Source organism: Solanum verrucosum, unplaced genomic scaffold (genome assembly GCF_900185275.1).
Source record: "Solanum verrucosum unplaced genomic scaffold, falcon-dt-bn FXZP01000180.1, whole genome shotgun sequence".
NCBI lineage: Eukaryota > Viridiplantae > Streptophyta > Magnoliopsida > Solanales > Solanaceae > Solanum > Solanum verrucosum.
The window spans coordinates 801,597-824,286 of NW_026020402.1; the positions used below are offsets into that span (position 1 = coordinate 801,597).

General features: G+C 30.0%; 3 protein-coding genes and 1 pseudogene across 3 annotated transcripts; 1 reads left to right on the plus strand and 3 right to left on the minus strand.

The window, feature by feature from the left end:
- Window positions 1-7,132: 7,132 nt before the first annotated feature.
- On the minus strand, window positions 7,133-8,457 carry LOC125840212 (protein C2-DOMAIN ABA-RELATED 2-like). The gene is made up of 3 exons (XM_049519174.1): window positions 8,246-8,457; window positions 7,854-7,949; window positions 7,133-7,502 (listed from the first exon to the last, which is right to left on the minus strand). Exons 1-3 carry the CDS (start codon window positions 8,354-8,356, stop codon window positions 7,221-7,223), a joined length of 489 nt encoding a protein of 162 aa, XP_049375131.1. The 5' UTR covers window positions 8,357-8,457; the 3' UTR covers window positions 7,133-7,220.
- Window positions 8,458-11,985: 3,528 nt separating this feature from the next.
- Window positions 11,986-14,529, minus strand: LOC125840209 (protein C2-DOMAIN ABA-RELATED 2-like). Its single transcript, XM_049519173.1, has 3 exons — window positions 14,298-14,529; window positions 13,729-13,824; window positions 11,986-12,420 (listed from the first exon to the last, which is right to left on the minus strand). Exons 1-3 carry the CDS (start codon window positions 14,406-14,408, stop codon window positions 12,127-12,129), a joined length of 501 nt encoding a protein of 166 aa, XP_049375130.1. The 5' UTR covers window positions 14,409-14,529; the 3' UTR covers window positions 11,986-12,126.
- A 780-nt stretch (window positions 14,530-15,309) lies between these two features.
- LOC125840093 (agamous-like MADS-box protein AGL21) lies at window positions 15,310-17,169 on the plus strand (annotated as a pseudogene).
- Window positions 17,170-19,622: 2,453 nt separating this feature from the next.
- Window positions 19,623-20,146, minus strand: LOC125840219 (uncharacterized). Its single transcript, XM_049519182.1, has one exon. It carries the CDS (start codon window positions 20,032-20,034, stop codon window positions 19,717-19,719), a length of 318 nt encoding a protein of 105 aa, XP_049375139.1. The 5' UTR covers window positions 20,035-20,146; the 3' UTR covers window positions 19,623-19,716.
- Window positions 20,147-22,690: the final 2,544 nt, after the last annotated feature.

Below are 22,690 nucleotides of genomic sequence, written 5' to 3' on the forward strand. Positions count from 1 at the left end.
CACATGCAGCCGTCCAGGTGCTCGAGCACCCATTAACCTCGATGTAAAACTGTTTATATATATAGTAATTTATTTAAAATCTGAATATATTAAATGTCCAACACCCAATGAACAAATCTCCTGATGGATGTATTGGTCTAATAGTGAGTTTGAAGGCTTTGTTTTAGAGGAGGTCAAAGGGTTCTATTCTTGCTTTGAACACATTTTCTAATTTTCTCTTTTCCTCTCAATATAAACTCTCCTTTTCTTTTCTTTTTTTCTTTTTTTATACTTAGCTTTTAGTCATAATTTCATTTACTTTATATGAAATTCTCGTGACATGATAAAATTAAAAAGTCATATTCAATCACTTTTCTTATTTTACTTGAGAAATTTTTGGCTATAAATCCTTCAAGCTAATTTTTTTTCCTAAAAAACAGAACGTTTTTTGTTTTTGTTTTTGTAATGCTATTAATCTTATTTTTTCTCATTATGTTTTAAACATCGCATTTAAATAACTATGCACCTATACTATGTGATTTATAATAATTTATAGTAAAAGAAGTGAGCACCCACAAGCCGAAAATCCTAGATCCGCCACTGACTAAAAAGTAAAGTCATGCACATTCTTATTTCCTTTATAAAAATAGTTCATATATGGACAAAGTTTCCCTTATACCTCTCTTTATTTCTTAAAAATCATTTTTCTTTATATCCCACTTTAATTTTCCCTGCAAGAAAACCTTTCATCTAGATTCTAGTCCTAAGTTTTGTTGGTTTATTTAGTCCTAAATTTGAATCATTTTTAATACTTAACATTTTTTATCCAATAGGTGGAAGAGTGAACAAATTAGGTGAAAGGAGTATTGACAAATTGCAATTTTCCAAACCTCATCGCTTGCATTGCTTTTTGGCTCATATCCAAATCCTCCAGGTCTATTCTTTGCCAGAATGGATAGCAAAAAATATATGATTTATAGCAAAACAATTTATTTATTTTTAGTCAGACACCCAAAATTCTAGACTGCACTATGAATCTACACCTTTAATTTGCGCTAGAGTATTTTTCGCCTTACCTTAAAACTTGTTCCAAAAACACCTTTATAAATACTGATCATGCTTGAAGATTGAAGTAAATTGTTTTATAAATAATCATTCATGATGTGGACATGATTGCTAGCCTGTTCGCGAAGAGTTCCTTGAATTGTGGCCTGACCTCTTAGTATTTTAGTAGATGTGAATTTCTTACTTTTACTTTATGGAATTGAACAATTTTTTTACCAAAGTTCTCAATAATTTAAAAAGTAATAAAAAGTGTTTTCACTTTATTCATTTCAAATTATTTTTATTTTAAAAAGATGAAAATAACTTCAATGCATATTCATGGTCATACACAATTCAATTTTCAAATATTATTTTTTAATTTAAAAATAGAAAGTACTTTTTTCAAATTTTACAAAGAAATCGGACCAAAGTAAGGAGCAACAACAAAAGTAAGCAATATATATTTCAAATCGTCACCTTTTCGCCTACATGTGATGTAAAAAAGATTTCTAGTCTAGTGTTAAAGAAACTAGAATATACTACAAGTCAATTAATTTATATTTGACCACTAAAGAAAAATAATTGTGTATGAGTAAATTGTATTAAAGGATATAATAAACTGCTCTATTAAGGTTATTCAATTAAGTTTATCACCTTGATGTTACAACATTTCCTTTACATCGATTTGATCATTTATAATTTATATCTCAACCTATCAAATATCAATAGATTTGATCGATGAAGCCCCGACCAACGATGCACTGATCGGAACACAACCTTTTGATGGAACGCCCAAAGGGATCTGCTCTTCACAACGAGCTGGCAATTTATGTGAGTTGGGGTGAATGACAAATTACCCAAAAGCGAGTGATTATCCAAACTTCTAACTCTCTTGATTGAGCCTACATTCAAGTAATGAAGTTCATACTTGTAATAGCATGAAACAATCTTATCGTTTTCATTGATATCGCAATTTCTTAATAAAACTAATAAAAACAATATAGTATAGGCATATAAACTAAATATATCAAGGCAGTATAAGAAAATATGAAATCTGTAACGGAAGAATCCATTACAAAGTTTGTGTTTGTGGCAAAATTCGAACCATCATAAAACCGTAAAAAAAATAAAAAAAACCATTACAAAATTATGACGGACTTATCGTTTATCTTGCATGAATGGTCCATCAAAAAAATGTGTTTTCTCTAGTAGCGCGCTATACATTTTTTGGTAAATTACGCTAGTTATATCTATAATATCACTCAGTTTTAGATACACCCTTGTAATTCAAAATCAAATACTACTTGCATACTATAAATTAAAGTCATGCACATTCGTATATGTGAAAATTTAATATATGACATATATTAGACTAATATTTTCAAATTATAGCAGTAAAATTAAACTTTCAAGTTGTAACATTAAAAATTTCAGGTTCTAACAGTTTATTAAAAAAAAAGTTGTTTTTAATAATTGAAAACATTTGTTTTGAAAAAAATAAAAAGATAAAAAAAATTAAAATAAAACGTTTTTGGAATTAAAAAAAGGTAAAAAAACGGAAATAGAGGTGTTAATTAGATTTGAAATGATTGAATATAATTATTAATTAGCATGAATTAAGGAAATTCAAAATAATTAAGAATATTCAGTTTCCTTAATTCACTCTAATTTGTTAAATTTAATTTTAAAAAATTGATTTTATCCATTGTTCTCCCACGTTTCTCTCTCTTCGGTTTTCTTCCAGAAATCTTGTCACTATCGACTAATTGAAGTTTTTTTTGTTTGAAAAATCTTGCTTTTGTTGTGATGGACGACTACATATCAATATTAATTAAACATGGTGGAAGATGGGATCCTTCAGGTTAGTATTTGTTATTGTTTATAATTTGTTTTTGTATTTCAGTGAAATGAAAAAAAAACAATGAAACTGTAAATCACATTATGTGATTTTATTTTTGTAAATCGTCACTATAGTTAATTTTTTAGTTTTTTTTTATAAACAAAACATTTTGTTCATAATATGTATTAATTGTTGTGAAACTGTAATATTAGTGACTGTGTTGGTAAGATTATTTTTTTTTGTTTTTTTTGTTTTTTGGTTATTTTGTAAAATGTTAAAACATTGATTTCGTGAAAAATTAGCGTAATATATGAATTATTTGAGCATAAATGTATAGCATATAAATATGCTTATCATTGTAGATTGGGTTCGTAGATTAAGATTATACTACTGAATACTGTTTTTTTTCCTGAAAATATAAATTAAATGTATAGTTTTGAATGAATTTGATAGTATAAATGGAATGAATTTGGTATGAAAGTGTGTTCAGTAATGTTTAAAAAAAGTTATTTAGAATTTTGAAGAAATGTATGAAAAGGTTTTAAGTGGTATAAAATTTGAAATTTTATTGTTTATATAAGTTTTGTCAATTGTGTATAAATTTGGTATGAGTGATGATTGTTTATGTGGAATATGTATTAAGTGGGTATGAAATGTGAAATATTATTTTTTTGAAATATGTTTTGTAGAGTACTGTCTGAATGACATTTGCATGAAAAGATAATGACAAGTGTGTATAATTTTGTTGTTATTATAATGAATTTTGCGGATGAAATTTGTATGTTCTTTGGATGACTAGTTGTTATTTTTTTTAATGAAACCCGAAAATATGTTGATTTTCAGATGGAGGGATTATATATGAATCTTCTAGTCTTTATAGTGGTCTAGTAAGTGTGATAACATCGCAACTTATGATAGATGGTTGAACCTCTCCCATGCGAGAGTACATGGGATATACCAAGTTATGTTTCAGAGCCTAAATTGATGCCGCCCAGTCCAAAAAGAACGGTAGGAAGACCGCAACTTGAACGCTGGAACGGGTTTGCTGATATGCAATTCAAACCATCTAGAGTTACTTGCAGTAGATGTCGTCAAGTTGGCCACAACAGGACGACATATTCAAATTATCCTGTGCAAAAAAAATGATTATTTATTTGTTTAGACTGTATAAAATTTTAATTTTATTTTGACTTTATGACTCATGTTTTGTTTTGATATGAAACATAATTGGTGTGAAATGCATTATACCTAAGTGTTTAATATACTGTTCATTTTTTATATGTGTTTCATTCATTAATCATACAAATTTCATACTGCTGGAAATAAAATTTATTCGAGCTTAATATATAAGATAGTGTTAATATAGTGATAATTATACAAGGTAATTATGTAATGCATTTGGTATCCTGAGTATTTAATGTAAGTTATCATGAATATTAATTTGGTTTCAATTGGTGTCCTACTATAAACAAAATTAAAACATTTTTTTTACCAATCTTGTTCAAGTTTCGTTCTAACACTAACTTCAATTTATATCACACATATTATACCAACAATAAATCAATTTCATATAATCACACAATGCATACCATTTGTATACCAATATTATATCACAATTCATACAATATCCAACAATCAAACATTAAAATCGGATGCATACACTTATTAATCATATTTCATACACGTTTCATCCAAAAACAAGTTTAGAATAGAAAGTAAGCATAATGTGATATTTTTAGAAAAAATCACTAGTTTGACAATTCATACCATTTTCATACCAATTTAATAATTTATACCATATACACAGTTAATAGACAATCACACTAATGTTAAAACACAATTCATACTATTTGTATACCAATGTTATATCACAATTCATACAATATCCAAAATCAAAACATTAAAGTCACAGTCATACAAATATTAATCAGATTTCATACACATTTCATCCAATAAATGTATAATTTGGAAACGCAGTGATATTTTAAAAATAGTTAATCCAACTGGTATGAAATTTGTATATTACTAGTATCCTGAAATTATAATTGTCAATCAGTAATTCATATGTAGATGGTATCTGACTGGAAGAAAACATATGATATTATATATCATCAAGCAAACATTAATGTCGGAGGTATACACGTATTGATCAGATTTCATACATGTTTCATCCAAAAACATGTTTAGAATAGAAAGTAAGCATTAGTGTGATATTTTTAGAAAAAATCACTAGTTTGACAATTCATACCATTTTCATACCAGTTTAAAAATTCATACCATATACACAGTTAATAGACAATCACACTAATGTTAAAATACAATTCATATCATTTGTATACCAATATTATATCTCAATTTATACAATATTCAAAATCAAAACATTAAAGTCATAGTCATACAAATATTAATCAGATTTCATATGCATTTCATCCAATAAATATACAGTTTGAAAACACATTGATATTTTAAAAAAATTGAATCCAATTAGTATGAAGTTTGTATATTACTATGCTAGTATCCTGAAATTATAATAGTCAATCAGTAATTCATATGTAGATGGTATCTGACTGGAAGAAAACATATGATATTATATATCATCAAGTACTTAAACACAAAAAAATTGTCCAAAAGTTAAAAAAAATAACATGTAATTCTAAAAAAATAGAAGGTGCAATCAACTATCTCAAATTTCTTGTTCGTGGTCTTGGTGTAGGATAATTGGTGGTATTCTTTTGTTATGTGAGGTCCATCAAATTTGCTAGCAACCGTACCAATAACTTCACTCTCACTGATCGCACCATCCCCATTCTTTATTTTTCCATAATGACATAGGATTGTGGCATACCTTTGACGATGGTACTTTGCATCGATATCAACAAAATGCATATCAAAAACATCATTACTGATGTATTCAGCAAATAGAACAAACCATAATCACTGAAAAAAATTGAAAGAAAAAATATTTTAGGAAATAAATTAAGTTACCTTTTCTAATGAAAACAGTAAAGTAAAGAAATACATACTTGAAACTATCTTCTTGTTGATGAACATGCATCATATGCTTGATATCAAGTGGAGCATGAACTTCATCAATAGAAGTTCCTTCAACCAATCTGGGACTCTTTCGAGGCATTTCAATGGGTTTCTTAGACATGATTTTGTTGAAAAACTTAATTGGACGGACGATTGTGAAAATGGTGTAGTTGGCTGGTGAGAAAAATGGGAGAGACAAGGTGAAAGTGGATTTGAATAGGCGTGGGTGGAGGGTGGTGGGATTGAGGTATGAGAGGTTTGAAGTGTAACAGTAAACAAGGAAGTCTAATCTATGTAAATCCCTTAATATGTGTACTGATGATTTCCGTTTTAAAAAAGGAATTGAAATCAAATTAATTAAATGTTATTAATTAATAATATAAAATAATATAAAAATATAAACAGATTAATCATTTATTAAATAAATTGAAATTGATTTTTAAATTAAATTAAATTAAATTGATGTGTCATAACCCGTAAATAAGCTGTTATAAGTAAGAATTATTTAAAAGTATGTTTAAAACCCGTAAAATTTACTCTTAAATGTGTAAATGGTGTGAATTTCCCTTCATATTTCCTTTATAAAATAGTTCATATATGGACAAAGTTGCCCTTATACCCCTTTTTATTTCTTAAAAAATCAATTTTCTTTATCCCACTTTAATTTGCCCTGCAAGAAAACCTTTCATCTAGATTCTAGTCCTAAGTTTTGTTGGTTTATCTAGTCCTAAATTTGAATCATTTTTAATAGTAACATTTTTTATCCAATAGGTAGAAGAATGAGCAAATTAGGTGAAAGGAGTAATAACAAATTGCAATTTTCCAAACCTCGTCGCTTGCATTGCTTTTTGGCTCATATCCAAATCCTCCAGGTTCTATTCTTTGGCAGAATGGAAACAGAACAATGATTTATACATATTGCTGAAGGAACTATTGGGAGCCACATTTTAGACCAACTTCTGCTCAGAGACAGAGTAAAGCTACGCATAACATTTGAATTCATTTTGGAAGCACCTATGGTTTTTGTGTGATGAATGGTACATCTCTATTTTTAACCCAAGATTTCGAGGTTCTAGTGCTGAAAATAATAAAGTCATGATAGGGAGGCGTTCTCTCCTTAATGGGCACGCAACACGACTCTCTTCAAAGCGGATACCAAACACTAGTGAGAACTGAGAAGCCAAAAACAATAGATTTGAGTAATCAGAGGCAGATTTTGTTGTCAGCATGTAAGCAAAAACAACAACAAAAGGATAAGTTCATTTAATATTCATATAGATAAATACAGAATCTAGCTATTCTCACAATATAAGCTGGAACAGAATTAACTAGGAACGTCTATCCATTGCAACTGGAGTTGTATTTCACCACACTCAACATTCCTCAATCTAAGAAACATATTTTGGACAACCTTGCCATTTTCATACACAATACAGCTTTCTTCTGAATAGCAATTCTGCAGGCTAGGCATTATTCTGGAAAGTATGACTCCATTGGGGATGTTATTAAAGCGCGTCATCCTTATTGCATCTATAAATGGTACAACGTCAAGTTCTGCATCGCCCATTTTATCATCGCAAGTAAATGTATCCTTGTCATAAACTTGCTGCAATGACAAGAATAGCAACACAATATAAGCTACTGAATTAAATTGTGAAGGTCATCTTTAAGTCGGTGTGTCAAATAGAGCGATTGAATTTAGGCGGATCAAATAGCCAGTTAATAAATGGGAGGGTCAAATTGGGTTATCTCCCTACACGTAGCGACACTTGATGAATATGAATTATAACTAGAACAAGGCAGTTGAACTTCAAATGCATAATTTACCTTCGAAAACTGAATTGATACAGTTTTAGGCTGCTTTCTAAACGCGTCTTATCATTTAATTTCCTCTTGATAAATCAAAGTATATTTAAATTAATTTCATAATTTAACAACGTGAACAAAATTAAATTACCAGCTTGATTGGGAGAATAGGTTCAGAAATACATAGCGTTAAATCTTCATTCCATTCGGGATTAGCATTCTTCTTCACCACTCGAGTCATCAATTTCTGGTTCCAATAATATCAAACACAAAATTAACAAAGCAGTTCAGCAACTCCCACCACAATTTGAATGACAAATTTTTGTATAAACTGAAAATGGTCAACAATTACATAAATCTCCGCCTACACACACACACAAACAAACAACAAAACGAGAGATACGATAAACAAGCTTTGTTTTCTCAAATCCTGATTTTATAATTAAAAATAACACAGAGAAATCTGAGGTTACGCAATTTTGAATAAAGAAAAAGAGAAATGAGGTGAAACTGAAAGAGTGAAGAAGAGAAGGGGGAAATTACCTGTTTGCCCATGGTAACAACAACATATGGATCACTGCTTCTTAAGTCTCTAATGGCCAAATTGATGCCTCTGATGATACGAACTCTCAGAAGACCCAACTGATTCTCCATGTAATCCTTTAAAACTTGTAGTGATTGATTTTGCAGAAGTGGGTAGCTTTATAGTTAAAACCTTGGAAGGGTATAGGCAGGGGAGTGGGTCTACAGAACTGCAAAAGTTTGAAAAATAGGAAGTGTACACCAGAAAGGAATGACAAAGATGTCAAGAAATATCTAGCACGTTACCCCTCAATATCTTTACTAAATACGAAACAACTTTTGTTGATACGATAGAGGTTCAAACCCAGCATGGAAAAGTATTTTTACCATCTCTTCCTTACCACTAAGACATCAATTAAATTTGTTAGAAGGTTCATAAATTAAATAGGCATTTGGCCATGTGATATCATATCACGATATGGAATCAACATTTAGACATGCGATTTCACGCTGAGTCCATCTCATGATTCCATATCATGATATGGAATACCATATTCTCCAAAAATCATGATATGAAATTATATGGGAATTCCATATCATGATTTGAGATTTTTTAAACACAAAAATTGATCCACAAGTTTATATTTTATTAAAACAACTCCACGGACTTTTGGAGCTTGGAAAAATAGATTCAAAATATTGAAACAAGGCATGAACCATTATGATATTGACACACAAGTGAAAATTGTCATAGTTTGTGTAGTGTTACATAATTATTTGCGAAAAGGAGAAAAGGAGTAATGAAATATTTATGGTCTATGATCGTGAAAATATAGTTGCGGATGATATTGACCAAAAAATGGCTCAAAGTAACAATGTTGGTTGTCTTCTCGGTCACATGATCGAGAAATGTAAGTTCAACGTGAAGAAATTGTCCGTATTATGTGGGAGGATTATATAAAAGACTAGTTCACTACAATTTATGTTCAATTTTTTTTATTGAATTAAAGTTTGATGAAACAGTTACTTAGGTGGGAAACAAATAGCTTTGTAATAATTTATTATGCGATTTTATAATTTTTTGTTTATTTGGTAAGATTGAATAAACAATTGGGGTTATTTTAATAGTTTTACAACTTATGTGATCCTTATGAGTATGAGAAAATATATAACACAAAAAATTCATATCGCATGTCCAAACAAAACTTCAATTTCATCTCATGATTACATATTATGGTACCATGTCATGATTCCATATCGCATGACCAAACGGGCCCTAATATATATATATATATATATATATATATAAGGTCTACAGAAAAATTATTAGGTTCGTCCGAACAATAATAAGTTATATTTTAAGTGTTGGAATTAATTTAAGAACTTATCAACACTTTTAATTAGGAAAAGTTCTTTAAGCTTACGTCTCAAAAGAAAAACGCGTCTCACCTAAGCATACATCCAAAATGATAGGATTTATGTCTCATGATATTTTCAGCTCCACAATTCGTCTCAATGTGGTTTCACTATACTCCGCCCAAAAGTCTCCCCAAAATTGCCTTGTATCAACACCAACATATTTTATATTAAAAAATGACCAATAAATCAAGTCAAACTCATAAGTATATGAGAATAGCGCAAAAAAGACAATTAGCATCGCGTCAGTCAATATGCGACAAATTTAACATGCAATGTTTCTTTAACAAACATATTTATGGAGGACTAAATAGTAAATACGGTCTCTTTAAATTTGGACCCTCTCTTTCCTACCCTTTTTCCTCTTCCTTTTATTCCTTACTTCATCATTGCTTTCCATTTCAATTTTTTTTTAAAAAAATAAAGATGGTATTCAAGTTAATTTGGGTAGATCAATTCATTAATTATTTAAAATTTTGCTTTATTGATAATAGTTTGATAATAATATTTTAATTTATTCAAAAGCAGCATATGGATGCGAGATTGTAATGACAAAATTTTTTAGGGGTGAACAATTACCCTTTTCAACATATACTTATACTACAAAATAGAAAAGTGACCACTATGTTGCAATTAAAGAAACATGAGACGTGGACAAACGAAAGGATCAAAATGTTTTTGATGTCATTATAATTCAGGAAATCATACAAAGAAAATGGATGATATATAATTTCCTTAACAGTCAGAAGTTAAGTCATTGGCATAGGGTTACATATCCATCCACAAGCAAAGTCTAATTAAGAAATCCACCAAAAGGCGAGTTCAGACATCACAATCTTGTGTATGGATGGAGCACTCCTGATCCCATGCATATATAGTCAGTTAGAAGTCTAGTACACACTGTATATACATGCACACCTGACTTAGTGGTCGTTTAGATTAATTTATTTTTAGGTATTTTTTATTTTTAAATATTTTTTTTATTTTATTTTGAAGGTGTTTGGAAAGGTTGAAAAGTGTTTTCAAGCACTTACTTTTAAGCCAAAAAGTTTTAAAATAAGTCAAAAATAGTGTACCCTCTACTTATGACTTTTAACTTTTGACTTATATATAAGTTATTTTTTTAGAAGCTCATCCAAATATAGTACTTGCATGTTATAGTGGAAGTGTAAAAGAAAAGAACACAAGATTTAACGTGGTTTGAATTATAGCTTACATCCTTTAGAAAACAATTGTTTTTATATGTCTCCAACATTTTTTTCCCTTTAAGCTAGCTTTTAGGTGTGACTTGTGAGGTAGGCCCAAGGTCAATTTCTATATGGTATTAAAATAGGACCCATCTCACCATGATGTTGGATGCCCAAATTAAAATTGTTCACACACCAAATGTTGCCCTCAGAGTGAGATGAGTGTTGAAGAATGAAAAAGTTTCACATTGATGACTGATGACTAATGGTGAAGTGGGCTATTGAAGAATGAAAAACTCTTAATAGTTAATGAGATGAGTGATCTCATTATAAGATTTAAGTAATCCTCCTCTCTTTAAACTAGTTTTTTTGTGAATTAGATCCAAGACCAATTTTAACATCTCGTCACAAATTTGTGTCTTTTTCTACCTGTGCACTATGTATTTTTATTTTAACGTTGCTCCATTTTGGACGTTAAATCGACTTGTGATAATCAGATATATTCAATCAGGTGTATAGTTTTTAAAATATAAATTGGACGAGAAATACTAGTATATGAATGATGAATTACATGCTTGGAATTTTTTTGAATTTTACTAGATGTGTCAAAACTAAAAATATTGAAAAGAATACCAAACATCCTACTAAAAGATAAAGGATTTGAATATCTGTCACTAGCTTTTGTATTTAATGATTTTAAGATTGTGATGACATTTCTTGCAAATGGAGTAATTAGGCCTTTAGGTCTATTCTTTGCCAGAGTGGAAACAGAACAATAACCTTCACATCGTCATCATTTGCTGAAATTATCATTGGGAGTAACTTGGCCACATTTTGGACCAACTTATGCTCAGAGACGGTAAAGCTGGGCATAGCATTTTAATACATTTTGTAGTTAAATATTGTGATGGGATAAATACGATACGTCTACCTTTAATGATCAACAGTCTCAAGTTCGAGGCTAACAATGAAAAAAGTGCTACCTCTACTTTTAATCAGTAGTCTCAAGTTTGAACACTAACAATGAATTAAGTCATGGCAGGGATTGGTTCTCTCTTTAATGGGCACACAAGCCAAAATAATACAGAAATACAATCGATTATGTAGTCATATTTTGTTATCAGCATGTAAGCAACAACAACAACAAAAGGACAAGTTCATTTTAATGGAACATCAATATTCATATAGATAAATACAAAATCTAGCTTTCTTTACAAGGCCGGCAATTAAAATTCCAAAAAAAAAAACACAGGGCAAGCATACTGTACATAATGGCCATAGTAACTGGAATAGAAATAGCTATAGATTCTTGGAACCAGGAACGTGTATCCATTGCAACTGGAGTTGTATTTCACCACGCTCAACATTCCTCAACCTAAGAAACGCGTTTTGGACAACCTTGCCATTTTCATAGACAATACAGCTTTCTTCTGAATAGCAATTCTGCCGGTTAGGCATTATTCTGGAAATTATGACTCCATTGGGGATGTTCTTATAGCGTGTCATCCTTACTGCATCTATAAATGGTATAATGTCAATTTCTGCATCGCCCATTTTATCATCGCGAGAAAATGTATCCTTGTCATAAACTTGCTGCAGATGACAGCAATAGAAACATTCACTTCTCTGGGTATATTAATTAATTTTAAAAACAAGTCAATATAAACTATTGAAATTGTAGAGGTCATGTACACTAGCGCAGTGTCATCAGTCATGGACAGGTTAGGCTGAATTTCGGGCGATCAAAATAGACTGACTTAATAAATTGGTGGGTCATTGGCCCATTCAAAAGTAACTTGGACTAAATGGGAAAGTGTAGCGCACCCACACATTTTATTTTCATCTCAGTTGACTACATCAAAAATGATCATTAGCGACAATTAATTGCTAATTGTCTTTAAATATGTATTTTTAGCGGCAATTAACACTCTTTGTATATGTCCCTAAAACCTTTAGCTACATTGATTCTAATGACACTTAACTAATGCTGGTAAAGACTTTAACACTCTTTATTAATGTCAATATTTATTGCCGCCAAAAGTTATTTTTATTGTAGTGGTTGAAATTGAAAGCATAATTTACCTTCAAAGACTGAATTGATACAGTTGGTATCAGGTATGGATATTTACTACTTATATATATGTGGATAACCACAAAGGTGGAGGTCAGCACGCCTGCTTCACCTCTGTGGTTCCACACTTACATAATATATTTGTCTACTTTTTTCTTCATTTTAATTTGTTTGTCTTATTTTTTTAATTTTTAATATATTTAAAAATCGCATAAAAAATATTATAAATCATGACAATTGACAACTAAAATTAATATATTCGTGTCACATAAAATGGGACAAAAGAAGTAACATGTATTATTTAATTTGAAAACTACATAAAAAGTATTGTAAATCTCAATAATTAACAACATATTGACTCTTGAAATTCTATTTGTGCTATATATATTGGGTCAAGGAAAGGTAACATTTATTATTTAAAAATTACGTAAAAATTACAATAATTAACAACTTAAAATATTTATAAATCATATCAAAATTTAACTGACTCTCTAAATTTTATCTATGTCACATAAAGTGAGACAAAAAAATCTACTACTTATATAAGCGTGGATAACCGCACATGTGGCGGTCAGCCTGCTTCACCTGTGTGGTTCCACACTTACATATATATATTTACCTATTTTTTTCTCCGTTTTAATTTATTTGTCTTATTTTTTAAAATTTTATATATTTAAAAATTGCTTAAAAAATACTATAAATCATGATAATATATCTAGTTTTCTGCTAAAGGCCGTCTTTTTACGCGTCTTATTGTTTAATTTCCTCTTGGTAAAGCAAAGTATATTTTACTAATTAATTTCATAATCAAACAAAATGAAGGAAATTACCAGCTTGATTGGGAGAATAGGTTGAGAAACACATAGCGTTAAGTCGTCATTCCATTCGGGATTAACATTCTTCTTCACCACTCGAGTCTTCAATTTCTGGTTCCAATAATATTAATCACAAAATTAGTGAACACCAACCAAATTAACACTGCAATTTGGAGCTCCATTTATTTTAGTGAAGATACTGAAAATCACATCATCTGTTGAAGTTCATCTTAGATTATTGTTCTTCTTTTTTATGAGATGGTCACTGCGAGTCTTTTCCTAGAAAGTCACTTAATTTTGATGATCTCTTTTTTATCCATTTGAATGGTGAAGTACTGAAAATTGTTTACAATTAACACAATTTTCCAATACACACAACAAAAATAGAGGTAATATAAACAAGCTTTGGTTTTATCGTCTTGCTTTACAGAATTTTGATTTGATAATCATCAGCGTCTGCCGTACGCAATTTTCAGCACGCAAAATGGCCAAAGAAGGGTATTTTGAGGACAAAGACAAATTTATGTTTTCCAATTTAATAAGAGGAAGAAAAAAAAGAGGTGAAAGAGAAGGGGAGAAATTACCTGTTTGCCCATCCTAACAACAACATAAGGATCACTGCTTCTCAAGTCTCTAATGGCCAAATTAATTCCTCTGATGATACGAATTCTCAAAAGACCCAATTGATTCTCCATTTAAACCTTTAATTCTACACACAAGTATTTTGAGACAGAAAATTGTATTGTAGTGGTGAAAAAATGAGAAAGGAAAGGGTATTGATGCTAAGAAACATCTACAATGTTACTACTATTAAAGTTAGATGGGTATAATATATACTGCTAAAAAATTCGACTGTGTCTCTATTATATATTAATTTGATCTTTGGTTTGTCTGCACGTGAGTTTAAAAAATGAATTTGGAAATAACTTAACTTTAAAGTTGACTTAGGTAGCACTAATTGGACATGCTATATGAAGTTAGAATTTCAAATCATGATTTTAAACATTTATAATAATGAATATTCAAATTTGAATTTTTTAATTATGATTTCAACTTTTTAATATAAAATTTGGATTATATTTATATTCTGTATAAAAAAAACAAGAAAAAACTCTTAACCATTTTAAATTTTATAAAGAAAAAAGAAACTTAGGTTTGGCGTGAAGAAGAGGAGGAGCTACATGGAGCGAAGGGGTTTCATTCGAACTCCCTTCGTTGGAAAATTACACTGTATTTATAGGATCGATTTATTGATATATATATATATATATATATATATATAAAATCCCTCAACATAAGCTAAAGACTTGGTTCAAGATTCAGCCAACTCTTCTTGACTTCGCGAGTTTTAGCTTGTTGCGTGCTTATTTATTTTTTGAACCCCTCAATGAAAATCCTGCATCCGCCACTGGTGTGAATAGATTATTCGTACTATGTGAAAAGATTATGTTCTCTTCGTTTAGTATATGTGTTGTAGTTTGACTTGACACGGAGTTTAAAAAAAGACTCGCTTTTAAAACTTGTGATCTAAAATAAGTTACAGATGTTTGTGTGAGTATAAATCTTTTTTTTTTTCTTTGTGTTTTAAATGGCAGTATGAAATCAATTGTTGAACGATACAGTAAAACGAAAGGTGAATATCAGCAATTGCACAACCCAGTATCACAATTCACAACTGAAGGTACGTGACACTTAATTCCTCAAGTATAGCACCAAGCTATATAGCTATATAAGGTTGTGAATATATCAATATTTCTAGTTGCAACAATAAGTTCAACTCAACCTATTACTTTCAGCTCGATCAATAAATACTTATACATGAAAATATATCTCGTGTATATGTACAGATTAAACAAGATATTTCTAAAGCTAGGGACGAGATTTGTCTCTGCTTATTAGCAGTCCGCACATCCAATGTGTTGAATAAATTAGCAGACTTATGTCATGGACTTAGAGTTTTCGCTAAAGCTCCGTGCGGCGCTTGACAACTTACTCACTACTCTTTCAAGATCTTGCAAGCTCAAACAAGCCTTTAAGACTACGATCACTAAGAGAATGCAAAGAAAGACTTAGAACAAGAGAGCTTTTGGAAGAAGACTTTTGTATTAACTTGGAGAATGCTTTACAAGTTGAGTGATGTCTTACAAATGAATGACACCTCTATTTATACTACCACCTAAAGGCTAAAGTGTAAATTAAAATTATTTTACAAGTCCCTAAAATATTACACATTGGTCCCTCTCTAGAACTCTCTACATACTCTAGGATATTCCAAGGCTTTCATGAAATATCTAAGGTGTTCTAGAGTTTTCCATAAACCTCCTCTCAATTCCAAAATCCTCCGCCCCTATCCGGACGCGAAAATCTGACTAGGTCAGTGGCGGGACATGACACTTAGTTCCCTAGAAAAATGGATACAACGTCTTCAGCTCAGAGAGGTAAGTGAAATTGAGACTCTGAGATGCTTTCAAGAGGAGTGAGTATCTTCTTTCTCTGTGTGGTTTTCGTAACCAGAAACATGAAATAGGAAAATCTACATGTATCTTTAATTTCACGAGAATATCTCGTATATATTCACAGTTTAATTGCTAGCTTTGGCAGAAAGAGGCAGCAATTTTGCGGCAACAGTTAGAGGAACTGCAATAAATTACTCATAGGTACTGTGTATTACTCGTGATACTTCAACTTCGTAGTCTAATTCAAGCATTAGACAGTGTTAACATCACAAATCATGCCTTTTGATTAATCTGAACAAAAGATAACATTTCGTAGTGAAATCTTTGTAACCTAGCTAATACAATAGATATCTGATAAACCAGACAATCTATGGGAGAACAGCTCTCTGGTTTAACTATTAAGGACCTGCAGAATCTGGAGGCTCGACTTGAAACGAGCTTAAGGGACATTCCTGTGAAAAAAAAAGGTCAGTAATCAATTCAACACGATACGTGATAATATGCAACTGTATCATTGGAACTTAAAAGCCCAGCTAATGTCCTTTGATTGGTGCAAGAGCAAATAATACAGAATGAAATTCAAGAAGAATCTATGCAAAATAGCAGTAACTTTCAAACATAAAAGAGAGATTGGAAAAAGGATATATAACAAGTATTGCTAATTTATGTTTTAACTCAAACAGGGGAGTCTAATGCATCAAGAAAATTTGGAACTCTTCCATCATTCAACAACTCACAAAATGTGGATACTGACTAAATTAAATACTCATATGCATAACACAAATGTATTCATTCATTTGAAACAACACTAGCTGCGAGTAAATTCTTTTTTCATATTCAAAGAGAATTTTCTCATGCACATACGTTGAATGGAAATGTCAGTAGCACTCCATATTACTTCACTATTCGTAGGGAAGTAAACTCCCCTATCCATCTCTAGTTGAGCCAGCCTGAGCTACACAATTCTGAGACTCCTGCAACAGTATCTAACTCTTGGTAAGTCTATCTACAACACAATATTTGTTTCTTAATTTATACCTTGGAAATAACTTCAGAATGTCTTTTTGTACGTATGATCAAGGTCATTTTTACAAAATGAATGTTTTCCATGAGAAAGTCTAAATTCTGGTGTTTTGTTACAACAAAATACTATCCAACTTTCTTGCAATCAATCAATATGCCAAAAGAATTTCATTATTTGGTTTTTGACCTTTTACAGGTCCAAAAATAAAGGTAAATGAATGATAGGTTTGAACTATTCAGCAGCATAACAGAAAAGGCCAACAAATTAAAGGCTATATATGGGATTGTTGTCATGACATATCACATATGTAGTAACAAAGCGAGCTCATAGTATGATGTGAACTACTGTATATCTTAAACATAATGGGATTATACATGTAATTATATATCACCATCGAGACAAACTACTCTAATTTATGATTAAAATTTTGTTGACGAAGGTTTTATATATGTGACAGAAAATCAAAGACACAATCTCGAAATGTGTATGATCGATCTTATTTGATTAGTATATTTAACAAGTTTTTTTTTACATGTATTCTGAATCTGCCTCTATTGCTCATCTTACTAGTTCAAAAACTTGAGTTTCATTTTCATATATATTAGTACGGAAAAAGATTTTAAAAAATATATTTAAAGTATGCGAAATTCACCAAATTAATTTGCCTCATGTTAATAGTTTGACTGTAATGCTATCGATCAATAACTATGAAGCTTATTCTTTTGAAAGATAAGAAATTCGTTATATTAAGAGATGTGCTTGGAATGAAAAGTAGATTTTTAATAATCATACTATACTCTCTTACTTTTGTGAGATATGACTTAAAAATCAATTAGGAAAAACTTGGAGTAAAAGTGACTACTGAATAATGTGGCCAAAACAACCATTGTTTTGATCTAATTTTGTTGGTTATAATTACTCCAACTAATTTTTATGATTTGACGTCTAAATTTATAAATAATGATGAAACTATTCTTTGACATTTTGGTATATATACAATGAGCTATTATTATAATCTAAAACAATCCACATAGCTCATTATTAGGTAGTTAACTACTTTATATGGAATCCACAACTAACTAATGTCCATAAAAATATTAATTATATTTATTGTCGCTAAAAGCTAATTTGTTTTGTGATAGTAATAGTCAAATTATTACATAGTACATGTTTTAACATTAAATTGTTTTCTAGAATGTTTGCTTGCAGTGACATGACAGTAGGCATAGGCTAGTTTCTGGAATGCTTTCCAAATCTACTCTCTAAACGTTTCACTTAACTAACATTTTAAACTTTTACTAATTGAAACACTAAAAATAGTCCTGAAAAAAAATATTAAATATTTTATAAAATATTTCAATAATAATAGTAGATGATTTTCTTTTATCAAATTTTTTAAAATGAATTTTGTTTGTCACTATTATCTCCGGCGGAGGGATAACACTAGTTAGAATGAATTTTTTTTTTAATTATTATTATTTGAAGTTAAAATGAATTATATTCCATACTTCATAGTTCACACTAATCCTGATTTATGAAGCTAACCTCACAACATACAAATTATGAACTTACAATTTTAAAATATATGAAGATAATTAGAAGGATTTGATTTGTCAATCAACTAATGATCTCTGGAATTCTAGATCTATAATTGACGCAATGCCTAATATTCGAAACGGTAAAGATATGATATGTTGGATGAGGCTCTCTCCATTTCCCCAAGTTCCTACTCGAATGAAAGTCATGTGTCATAATTAAAATTAAAGGTTGAGATTTAATTATCTAAATCAAGGTCCTAACCATGATTAGAATAACAAATAATTTATTTATTTTCTTAGAAAAAATATCAAATCCATATTTCTAGCTAAAAATTATCTCAAAAGTCATTTCAGAAAATTCCATTTGATTGCGAGCTCTTCTTTTTAAAAAAAAAGATACTCTAGTATTGTTTTTTGTCCTCTTTTTTGGTAATGTAGGAGTTCTTTAATTTTTTCCCTGTTCTTCTTTACATTTCCATCAAACATTAGAAAAATAGTCATCTAATGCTTAGGCCTTACCGAAAATCGTTAGAAATCTAATCAACATATAATGTTAAAATTTTAAAAAGAATATTTAAAAAAATCATTTTTAATAAAGAAAGAAATTTAGATATATTTATGAATTGAGATCATTTTAGCTAGAATTATGACTTATGAGATTGGCATTAATTAGGAAATATTATAAATAAATTATTTGTTATTTTAATCATGGTTAGAACTTTAATTTAGGTACTTAAATCTCAACCTTTAATTTTTAATTATGACACTACAAAATTAGCTCACAAGAAGAATTGTCTAAATCTATATAAGAAAATCACCGTCCATTCCACAATCCCCAACAAATATAAAACTTTTACCCACTCTAACAAAAACTCAAGAAGATGGTGAAGATTCAGCCAAAGCTTGCGTTATATTCTTGAAAGATACTATACATATACTAATTAATTTTATGCTCACTTGAGTTAACCAAAAAAAAGAACTGCATTTACTTGTGTACATTAATTCTGTAAACTTGGTGATGACGTGGAGGAGGATAATCATCAGTGTTACATCCTTCATCGAAATTCTGCGAGTAGCTAACTGCATCATAATGAAACATCAAAGTCTTCTTTCCGTACACATTCTTCCCTTCATTCACCAATTTCTTCAGCAACTTTCTCCACGATCTCCGGCAGCTGCCGCTATCTCGCCGGCGGCACTCATTTATGCGTGAGTATTCATCGTGCACCAGAATACACGACGGAGACATACAGCTGTAAGATTGAGAAGCCGGCCGGCGGTAAATTGAATCAGTCGTCCCCATGGATATGCTAACAAATTAAAGAGAGTTAGATGAAAATTTGTTGGTTTTGCTTATGGAGACTCTCTCTCTCACTATAAATTATAATGTGTTTGTGGAGTGTGGGTAGTGGGATAGAATATGTAGGACATGTTGTTAGCAACTGGTAGCAAATTTATCCTCACCACTTTTACGTGGGCCTAACCAATTCCCCTCTTTCATAGTTGGGTTATAACCGTGTCATATAATTTGGTCTCCTTCAATCTTAAACGTAAATTAAATTTGTATAGAGCTGAACAAATACATATATGTGTAATATTTGGTATTCTACGCTACATTTTATATGAATTATTGGGATCACGTGGGACATGTATTTATATGTGTTCAACTTTATATAAATTTAAGTTTCTATTTGTACATACAAAAGTGGGAGGACAAAAATGTCAATTGAGCCCATATTAAATGACATATTGTTCAAGTGTGTGATTATTTCATCTAAATGTTTAAGCTTAGCACACTTTTATTGTATTCACACATCCTCTCATGTGAAAATTATTTTTGATATAAGTGACAATGAGATTTGATCTCAAGAAAATTATTTTTGATATAAGTGACAATGAGATTTGATCTCAAGACCATTGTCTGCCTTGATTCTATATTGAAATATGTGATCATCAAATTTTGAAAGAAAACCCAATATTTAAAATTTAATTGTATCTCAACACATATTTATGATTTCATAGTTTCATTATCCAAAAAGGAAAAAGAGAATTTTAAACCCATAAGTAAAACTAAAGTTTGTTAATATTTCAGAGTTGTGTCAACTCAGAACTTATGGTATATCTGAATGGATGCGTAACTAACTGCACAAATCACAATAATGCTGGTCTTTTGGTATCTTATGGTTATAATAGATGTAGCACATGTAAATAATTGACACCAACTATAGATTAAAATAGAGATTAATTGATATGAATTAATTAGAAACTTTTAATTAGTCACGTACAACTGCTGTTATGGTTCGTGAAGGGTTGATTAGTGAGATTTACGAGTATCATTAAACATTCATGTGTGTGATTTCACCAACTAGAGCATCATATATGTTGTATAGACCAATCACCAATAAACATAAATAATGTGTGGCAAATTTTGGTGTTGTATTTGTTATTATTATTATTATTATTAATTAATATAAATAAATAAACAAACCTATTACAGATACTCAGTGGTCCTGGACACTAATAATTAATCATCCCAACCTAGAGTTGTTTGCGTTTTTCTTTTAATAGAAAAATTAAGGACTTTGATGAAATAAAAATTAATTAATTGTTTCTATATTTTCTGGAGGGAAGTTACATTATTAAAATTTTAGCGTTAGGCCATAATTATGTTTACATTTTTTCTAGAGTTCAAAATTTTGTAAAAAATCAACAAACTATTTTCACTTCAATTTTCAATATTATTTTGGCAATTTTTTATTTGTCGCCATAGTCAATATCTGATTTGACACAAAAGTTCACTTTAAAAGGTAAAATCTTTCTTACAATGTATAGTCTATATCATTTTCAAAACTCGAACTTGATCTTTATTTGTTAGTTTGCTATTAGTTGGATATGTTCTAGTTTTATGTTAATTATGTTACGAGAAAAATCATTTCTAGTTGAGATATATGTAGAGTCCTTAGTTTTATCAGTCGATTATAAGCGACAAGTAATTTATGACATTTCTTTATTTTGTCATGTAAAGACACCATACCATGATATTTCCATCTCATTTTTTTTAATCGTATGAGTTAATGATAAAAAATACATTTGAATTATTGTTTTCACGAATTTCATATCCTAACTGCCAATTGTTTCTTTTTTTCCTACTTGAACTATCATCATCTATATGTTAAAACCTACTTCAACTATCAGTTTATTCTATTTTCCTGCATGAACGATGGTGATAGTTCATGCAGAAAAATGGGAACAATTGATAGTTGAAGTGTGTATTAATATATAACTTGTCATGATATATAGTTCATGTAAGAAAATAGAACCTTTGATAGTTAACGTATAAAACTCACACAACGTGTATTTAATAATTACTTATCTCTTTATTGTACTAATTCTACTGAATAATATTCAATACGTAAGATGAATTAATGATGCCAACATGCCAGACCATTATGGGTTTTAAAAAATTTCAACTTCAGCTGACCTACTTATACGTACTGTTTGAACTTTTGATGGACAAGCTTTTTCCATTGTCCTAAATCTCTTGGCTAAAAAGTGCACAAAATTTAATGGACAAGCTGGCCATAGCAATCTTTATGTAGCGTATTAAGTAAAAAAAACTAGTACTATGTACTATGATTTAAAGTTAAATTGTTAATGCCTAATTAGGTGCAATTTCTAATTGGTTGTTGGATCATTAGGTGTCATAATTTCTTTTTGGAAAGAACATCATCATACGATAAATTCTCACTATGTGCCTAATTTTATAAAAAATTGAACTACATTAGGTCTATTATACAAAAATATATTATATCTTGATTACACGATAATAACAACTACTTTATCGTGTTCCAACAACTTGAACTTGCTCTATGTGATATATAATTTACAAGTTACAACTATGATCTCTCTCTATGTATATATAAAGGTAAAGTTTATTAGGTGTTTCATTTTTTTGTTTT

Coding starts and splice junctions, on each gene's coding strand:
- LOC125840209 (XM_049519173.1), bottom strand. CDS start 14,408: ATGGAGAATCAATTGGGTCTTTTGAGAATTCGTATCATCAGAGGAATT. Junction 13,825..14,297: donor TTGTTAGGATGGGCAAACAG/GTAATTTCTCCC, acceptor TATTGGAACCAG/AAATTGAAGACTCGAGTGGT. Junction 12,421..13,728: donor CTATTCTCCCAATCAAGCTG/GTAATTTCCTTC, acceptor TGTCATCTGCAG/CAAGTTTATGACAAGGATAC.
- LOC125840219 (XM_049519182.1), bottom strand. CDS start 20,034: ATGGGGACGACTGATTCAATTTACCGCCGGCCGGCTTCTCAATCTTAC.
- LOC125840212 (XM_049519174.1), bottom strand. CDS start 8,356: ATGGAGAATCAGTTGGGTCTTCTGAGAGTTCGTATCATCAGAGGCATC. Junction 7,950..8,245: donor TTGTTACCATGGGCAAACAG/GTAATTTCCCCC, acceptor TATTGGAACCAG/AAATTGATGACTCGAGTGGT. Junction 7,503..7,853: donor CTATTCTCCCAATCAAGCTG/GTAATTTAATTT, acceptor TTGTCATTGCAG/CAAGTTTATGACAAGGATAC.